Raw genomic sequence first — 7495 nt, 5'->3', positions numbered from 1 at the left:
CTACCAAAAAAGGTAACGGCGGCAGCCTTTTGCCTGGTCTTTGCAACCCCTCTGTATGTTGCCAGCCCTTTTATCTTGTGTGCTGGTGTTGATCTCACGCTCTGGAGGAGCTGGTTTGCCTGACAGTGTGGCAGGGGATGGGAAACTTTAGCCTTTCCTGCGGGAGAGGCACCACTTGGAGCTGCAGCGCTGGGGCAGGAGGGAGCAATCATGGAACCACAGAATCACTCATAGAATCGTAAAATCATAGAACCGTAGAATCATAGAATGTGTTGTGCTGGGAGGGACCTTTGAAGGTCATCAAGTCCAGCCCCCCTGCAGTGAGCAGGGACATCTTTAACCTGCTCACACGTTGCTCAGAGCCCCATCAAGCCTGACCTTGGATGTCTCCAGGGATGGAGCCTCCATCACCTCTATGGGCAACCTGTGCCAGGGTTTCACCACCCTCATGGTAAAGAACTTTTTCCTGACATCTAATCTAAATCTACCCTGCTCTAGCTCAAAACCATTGCCCCTTGTCCTACTACTGCACGCCCTTGTGAACAGTCCAGGTTGGGGTCAGCGCACATGGCGTGACCTGCAAATTTGGCTTTTGTGCTCAAGTGCTGGGCTATTTACCCGTAAAAAAGAATAGTTACTTCTGTCTCATTAGACTCAATTCTTAATCTAACAGGGTGTTTAATATCTTCTTTCTGCTTTCTAATGCAACAAGTAACCGTTGTCAAAAATAGAAATTAATTTTATGTGTAATCTGCAGCTAAAGGTAAAGGGCAGAGTCAAGCCAGAGTGAATATCAGTGCTGCCCTAGTTGAGGATATTATCAATCTGGAGGAAACCAATGAAGACATGCAGGCAGTGGTAGAAGCTCTGAAAGAAGATTTCAGCAGAAATCTCAGTGTTAGAACCTCACCAGGTTGGTAACTTTATTGTGCGATGCTCTGTTGCCTGTAAACAGCAATACCAATCCTAGTAATGGAGAACTTTGGTATTTTATTGCGTTATTCACTGGGCACCCAATTACTACAGCCTGACGTCCCCAACTAGAGGCTTTCTTCACCCTGAGCTTGACCAGGAAGAATCCATTTTTGTTAATAGCTTCCTGGAAATAGCTTTTGTAAGTGGGAGATGTCAGAAGTGTCTAACTGAACTGTTTGCAGATGTGATGAAGAAGCAGGTTGTCAGCTAATGGTGCAGTAGGGCAGGAAAAATCCAATTGCCATTAAATTAGCCTTTTGGAAATTGCCATCAGGCCGGTGTCTGGTATATACAAACTTTTTTTTTGCTGTGCGTCTCTGTGGTTAGTGACCTTTACAAGCCTCATTCACTTACTGAATTTTGTGTTTTAGGAAGAAATGTGAATATATTTGAATAAGCTACAGTTTCTATAACACGCTGAACATACGTATTTGTAAGTAGTATCAAGTTTCAGGGATAAAATCTAACATTAAACAATGACCAAATTTGAATCATTCACCACCCCAGCTCTGGCAGGGGCACCTCAGTCTTTAATGGAGTCGGAAAGCGTAGCTCAGTCTCTTAACTATTTATTTTAACCATAGGTATTTTTTTTAATTGCACTGATAAAGTACTTTTTGTCCCTTGTGCCTTTTGGCCTGTTAACATTTTGCAGCAGAAAGGAGAGAGCAGATTAAGAGTAGCTCAGGGAGAAACTGAATACTTAAAATTAGGCAGTGTACACCACCTCCTCTTGGGACTTGGAAAAAAAAAAGGAGGGTTTAAGAGAACACTGCTAAGTTAAAGACAACAACATACTGATTTTCCTTAAGTTTGAAGAGTTGAAGAATTAACTATTTCCTTTTAATTTTAGCAATCTTGCTTAATTTTACTATCCCAGTAACAAAACCAAAAAGAGATTTGTTTTCACATTTCCGTGCTTTAGAGTAATGTTGAAATATTTAGCTTGCAAATACCACAAGGGATGCATGAACACAAACAGCGCCCGAACTCTAAATAAACATGTTTTTTATTTCTATAAAACCTGTGTTTTGCATACCTGGAGGGAAGCGGGACACGGCATACGTGTTTTTTCCTTCGGCATCGCCGCGAACTGCTGTATCGTACTGAACCTCCCCGTGTTTGGTTCTTTCTTTTGAGGGGCCCTCGACCACATAATCGTGATGACAAAAGACGGGAAGTTTCCGCTGAACCAGCTGGGGCAGATCTCACAGAAGTCACCGCAGCTCATTGTCGTGAACATGACCAATTTTCCAGAGGTGAGGAGTTCCCTTAGTTTTCTGCAGCAGCCTTGGCTAGACTTGCCCTTAAATGGGGCAGCAAACCTGCGTCCCACCTCAGGATCAAGCACGAGTGGTGCCCTGTAGCGCGCTCACGGACAGGAGCAGGAGCGAGGTTAGCGATTCATCCTGCTCGGCTCTGGAGGTTTGCCAGAGCTTATCTCTATTTATTTTGCGAAGGCTTTCCCCAATTAATTAGGTCAGCAAAGTTTCGGAGGAGGTCAGCGTGAGGCACTTGATGCCTAAGTGTTTCTTAAAGTGTATCCAGTGCGCGTGGTGGCTTTGAAGAATGAATCTCCCCTCGTCGGCGAGGGCACCGAGGTCCCACAGAGCGCCGGAGCTGAGAGGCTGGGGAAGTTGCTCCACGATTTACCCCGTGTCCAGGCGGGAGCTCAGGCTGAGAAATGGACATGTGAGAAATTAAACATCCCACTACTTTGCCTGCATTTGGTTTCTAAGCCAAGGGACCATTTTTCATTTGAACTAGAGCTGTTTCTCTCAGTGCAGTTGTTTTATACCCTAACTGTTCCGTGGACAGGTTGAACTCTTTAAAATCACGACAGACACGTTTCCTTGATGTCATTATTTACAGCATACAGTCGGTACTTCGTGGCATTGAAAAGCAAATAAAAATGCCTGAAGAGTCTGGGAAAGAAAATAATCGTAGAAAAGGACTTGCAGGGCCAAATTGTGTTTGCCTGAGAGTTATAAAACCAAACAAGACAATGTTTTTTAAGCGTGGCTAGTTATTTCATGGGCTGCAAGAGGATGGGGCAGCACTGCAATATTTTCCCCTTACTCCTCCAACGTGTGTATTAAACAACCCAGCTTTTACTGAGCATTTGCTTCCGACAGAGCAAGCGCTGTCCATAGAATAACACATTTACATTCCTTACATGCTGAGATCATCTTGCATTTTCTCTGCCGTTGTTGTCTAGAGGACAGCAGTCGTGTCTTACGAAACCCGAGCGGAGCATTTGCTTTGCTCAGTGATGCCACGTGTCGGGGACCTGAACGCACACCCAGAGTTTGTGCCTCAGCTGACAAAAGCTGCACTTCATGAATACAGTTTACTGCAGCAGCCGGGAGCTGAAGTAATTATGGGAAAGAGCATCAGAAATGGCAACGCACCTTGTAGCGAATGCGGACTCGCTCAGTCTTGTTATTTCCATGTCAAGAACGAAGGGACCTGGCAGAGCTCTGCAGGAGATCCCGGCAAAACTCCCATTTAGCCCTGAAGCCTGATGCTCTGTGGAGGCACAGCAGCACCTGGGATGGGGAAGAACGCTTTTTCATCACTTTGCAGTTACCGGGCAAACCTGCGTGCCGTGGAGCAGAGTGTCAGCCAGCAGTGGTGGAGTTTTGAGAAGTTAATCCTAAGTAATAAGTTTGTAAAATAAACACAGAAGTGGGCACAGGCGCTCTTTCTCAGCCGACTGCTACTGCCCTGATGTAATGTGGTTAGGCCTTAGCGCCGAAGTGGTTAAGTTAGTTAATGTTTCTAAATTGGCACCGTGTGATTTCTAGTGGGAAACATCCAACTGGAATTTTTAAATGCTCAGAATCTTTCATCTCCTTCGCCACAGTCAGGCTATGCCTTGGGAATTTATTGCGGTTTTACTCTGCGTTGCCTCAAACCATTCAAATAGTTTCAAAGACGCAAAACAGTTTTCTTTTGTTGTTGCTTCCCTTCCCCTCTCCCCTCTTTGCGCCCCCCTACCCCGATACCGAGCGCGGCCGTAGTTTCCCATTCGGTTTGATCAAAGCTCTCCGCACCAATGTAACTTCCTGATCTTACTGGTAACAGAAGTAAATGTTTCCATGTTCCATGGAGATGGATTGCCAACTATTGACAGAGTTCTGGCATATGGGAATGATTATTTCCTAATTCCCTTTACCTTTTGATCTGTTTTACAGAGCACAGCTGCAGTGACGAAGGCTATAAGGGAGAGCGGCATGAACCTGAACCCAGAAGTGGATGGGACAATAATTCGGGTGCCAGTTCCTAAGTGAGTATTGATGGGTGCCCAAGTTCATTGCCACGTGAGATAGCGCACGGCGTGAACAGCGGCGGTAACGTCGTGATGCAGCTGCTGCCCAAATAGCTGTATTTCACGTTTGGAAAAAAATCTGAGCCCCTAGAAGCACCTGGTGGCACCTTGTCCAAGTGTCTGAGCGCTAAGCCACCACCTTTTGGCATCTGATGGTTGGTCGTGTTGTTCTTTATCTTCCTCCTGCAGAGGAAACTTGGTCCTAGCTGGCTGCAGCACTTTGCAAGAGACAGCCAAGGGCTTCTGAAGCTGTTTTGCCTTAGTTCAGGGGCTGATCCTTTGCTGCCCTGCTGCAGATTCCTTGAACTACACTGGCATGGAGCAGCAGTAACTCAGTAGTGAACTAGTAGTATTCGGGTGAATAGCACCTTGCTGCAGAGAGCACTACAAGGAAGTCAAGAAAGAGGAAGGAAATCAATAGCTTTGACTAGAAAATCCACTCCCTCTTCTCGTGTAGTGCACATTACGTAACTCACAGCTGCGTGGAAATTTTGCTGTAGGGCTGATAGAAAACCAGGCTGCTCCTGGCCGAGGGCTGAGCGTTGCTTCCCTCACCCATCACGGGTGTCTCCCAGCCCGGGCAGAAGGCGGGAGGTGCCGGTGCCCCAGCTGAGATCAGGACAGAGCTTCTGAAGCCACCCTGGGGGTCCCTGCGTCGCCTGTGTGGGGCTGCAGCACGCCGGGCTCTCTGCCTGCGGACGGGATCCTTTCGGCTGAAACTCAGAGGCTGGTGGTGGGCAAATGACTCCCACAAAGGATAAATCTGGCTCCGTACGCGGCCAAACACCTCGCACGCGCACCGCGTTTTACGAGCAGGAGACTTCTCAGTAAAGACGAACCAAGGATTTCTCGTGCTTTAGACCGACTTTAAAAACTCCACGGAATTTTATGTAGCGTTTTGATCAGAGAAGTCTAATTGCAGCTTTCCATTGCTGTCGGTGAGAGGGAATGACATTATCATTCTATTTGCTGATTTTCTTTTCCCCTCGTTCCCTGCCCTTCCCCCATTTCCTCAGGAGAGGAGGAGGAGGGCACCATTATCTTCATAATTGCTGAGGCTCCCGGGTTGCTGCACAGTGGTTTGATTGTTAATGGGCACTTGGGTCATCCTTGAATATGAATTGCAGGGGAGGAAACTCCAAAAGTGCAAATCCTGATGTTTAAAAAAAAAAATACTGTTTTTTAAACAAATTTTTAAACAAACGCAGACAGTCTGTCACTACTTTTTGTGGTGCTGCAGAGCGAAAGCCAGTCTTCTCTCCCTAGCGAAGATCTGCCTAGGGTGCTCCCGCGTTCCTGCGCCGTGTCAGGCTCTTTTCTCCCAGTTGTTTGGCCCAGGAAATCCCACGTTAAAGAGATTTTTGGCCCAGAACTCGCGTCCTTCAGGTCTGTTCTCATGGGCACCTCCAGTCCCGGCTGCTCTCCTGCTCTTGGGTAACGCCACCAGGTCTGGCAGAATTTCACCTACTTACCAAAAGACAAGCAGACAGTTTCAACCTTTTAAAACCTTTCAGTGTAAAAGGAGGCGGAAATAATCGAGTTCTGCTAGAGGCCTCTTTTTAATTTGTGAAGTTGCTCATTTTCCCAACTCTAAAGGTGTTTATCAAAGGCTGTCTGACAGAGAGATGCAGCAGAATTGCCAAAATTACGTTGGCTGCGCAAAACGAGTGAGCAAATCGGAAATGAAGAGGCAATATTGTTTCTGCAGAAATTGGTTCTTTCACGAGGAGGCAGAGGAAAAGTAAAATCAAACCTGAATTGTCCTTACTTAACTAAAAACCCTTTTTAGCCTGACCTCTCAGCTGGGCATGTGTCGCATTTTGCCTTATGCAGGTCTAGCTGTGCTTCGGTGCTTGAGAGTGTTCCAGCTGAGCATTTTTAAGTGAAGTTTCCTTTTCAGTATTTATTCTGTTAGTTTAGTTTTTGCATTGCAGTTTTCACAGAAAAAATACACTCATTTCGTTCGTGTTTACTTCTGCTGCCTGCTAGGATCCCCTCGCTCCCTGAGGCATTCGCCTGTTTGTGTTGCTAGCACTGCATAGGCAATATTTATTTGTGTAAAAAGTATTCTCTGAGGGTTTAAAAAGAGGAAAAAAAAAAAAAAAAGAAAAAAAACCAGCCATGGGAACATTTGTATTGGTTGATCTCTTGGCTGAATTTGACCTGACCTTGTGTCTTTTATGGTATTGGCTCATTTTTAGATTCATCTTTTTTGGACCCATTGTGTTACACTGGATATTGTTTGTAAATTAGTAATATTTTTACACATGCTTTACTGAAAGCCAGATGACTCATTTGAAAGTTTAATGACTCATTGTGAGCTTTTTTTCCCTTTGCCCTTTAAGAAATATGCAAAGATACCTACTACGGGGAGAGAGGACTCGAAAAGAATTCATTGGGGAAAAAAAAATTAAAAAATAAAAACCAACAACAACAAAAAAACCCACAACGAAGCTGTTCCCGAGCTGGGCTGCTGCGGATTGCTCATCAGCAGAAGTCTCTCGTGGGCTTTTTGTTGGGCAATGTGTGTTGCACCCTGTGTTTATGTGCAATTATGCATGCGGAGTGTTTAGTTAAGCCTGCTCTCCTTTAACGGGTCCCTCTCTCCGTTCGTAGGAAATTCCTAGTGTTTGAGATACAGAAATTACTCGTAGGCATAGAAATGCCGTGAGCCGAGTCAGGTCTGCTCCTGCCGAACGCGCGGAGCGGAGCATCCGTGGGGCGACAGGCAGGGACCTTCTCCTCATTCCCAGCTTTGGGCACCCCTCCCTCAGGTTCTCTTTGCGCTCCTTCGGCTTTAAAGAGGGGGGTGAGGGCAGTAGTTATGAGACAGAAAAGAAAACATACCTAAGAGCAGCTTAAAAATCCCAGATCTGGGGGCAGGATTAAACAACTGTCCTTAGAAACCTCGGGCCTGGCTCGTGTTGATGGATTCCTTAACCAGAAACAGCATCTGCTTGAAAAAGTGTCCGTTTCTGGCACTGTTGGTAGCATTGCTGAGAATTTACACACGGTCTGGCTGGAACATAAAACCCGCTGAGGAACTCCACGGCGCTGCGCAGTGATAAAAAGAAATTGGTGTTAATAAAGACAGACAAGGAGGCATGAAAGCTGTGACCCCGTGCCAAGAAGCATAGGAAATCTGGCAGCGCTGCATAAACAAAAACATTTCCTTAAAGGCTCAGCAGC

The 7495-nt window shown here is 46.0% G+C and overlaps 1 protein-coding gene across 1 annotated transcript in view; it reads left to right on the top strand.

The window, feature by feature from the left end:
• Nucleotides 1-6: 6 nt before the first annotated feature.
• Nucleotides 7-7495, top strand: part of MRRF (mitochondrial ribosome recycling factor) — a 10820-nt gene continuing 3331 nt past the window's right edge. The window contains exons 1-4 of the mRNA XM_009870530.1: nt 7-12; nt 758-913; nt 2116-2234; nt 4173-4264. Of these exons, the coding sequence (XP_009868832.1) occupies nt 847-913; nt 2116-2234; nt 4173-4264 (278 nt within the window). The 5' untranslated portion in view covers nt 7-12; nt 758-846. The remainder of the gene's footprint in view (nt 13-757; nt 914-2115; nt 2235-4172; nt 4265-7495) is intronic.

The sequence above is a fragment of the Apaloderma vittatum genome, unplaced genomic scaffold (genome assembly GCF_000703405.1).
Source record: "Apaloderma vittatum isolate BGI_N311 unplaced genomic scaffold, ASM70340v1 scaffold23915, whole genome shotgun sequence".
Taxonomy (NCBI): domain Eukaryota; kingdom Metazoa; phylum Chordata; class Aves; order Trogoniformes; family Trogonidae; genus Apaloderma; species Apaloderma vittatum.
The sequence above is the reverse complement of the archived record's forward strand: the minus strand, read 5'-3'. Positions and strand labels throughout refer to the sequence as shown.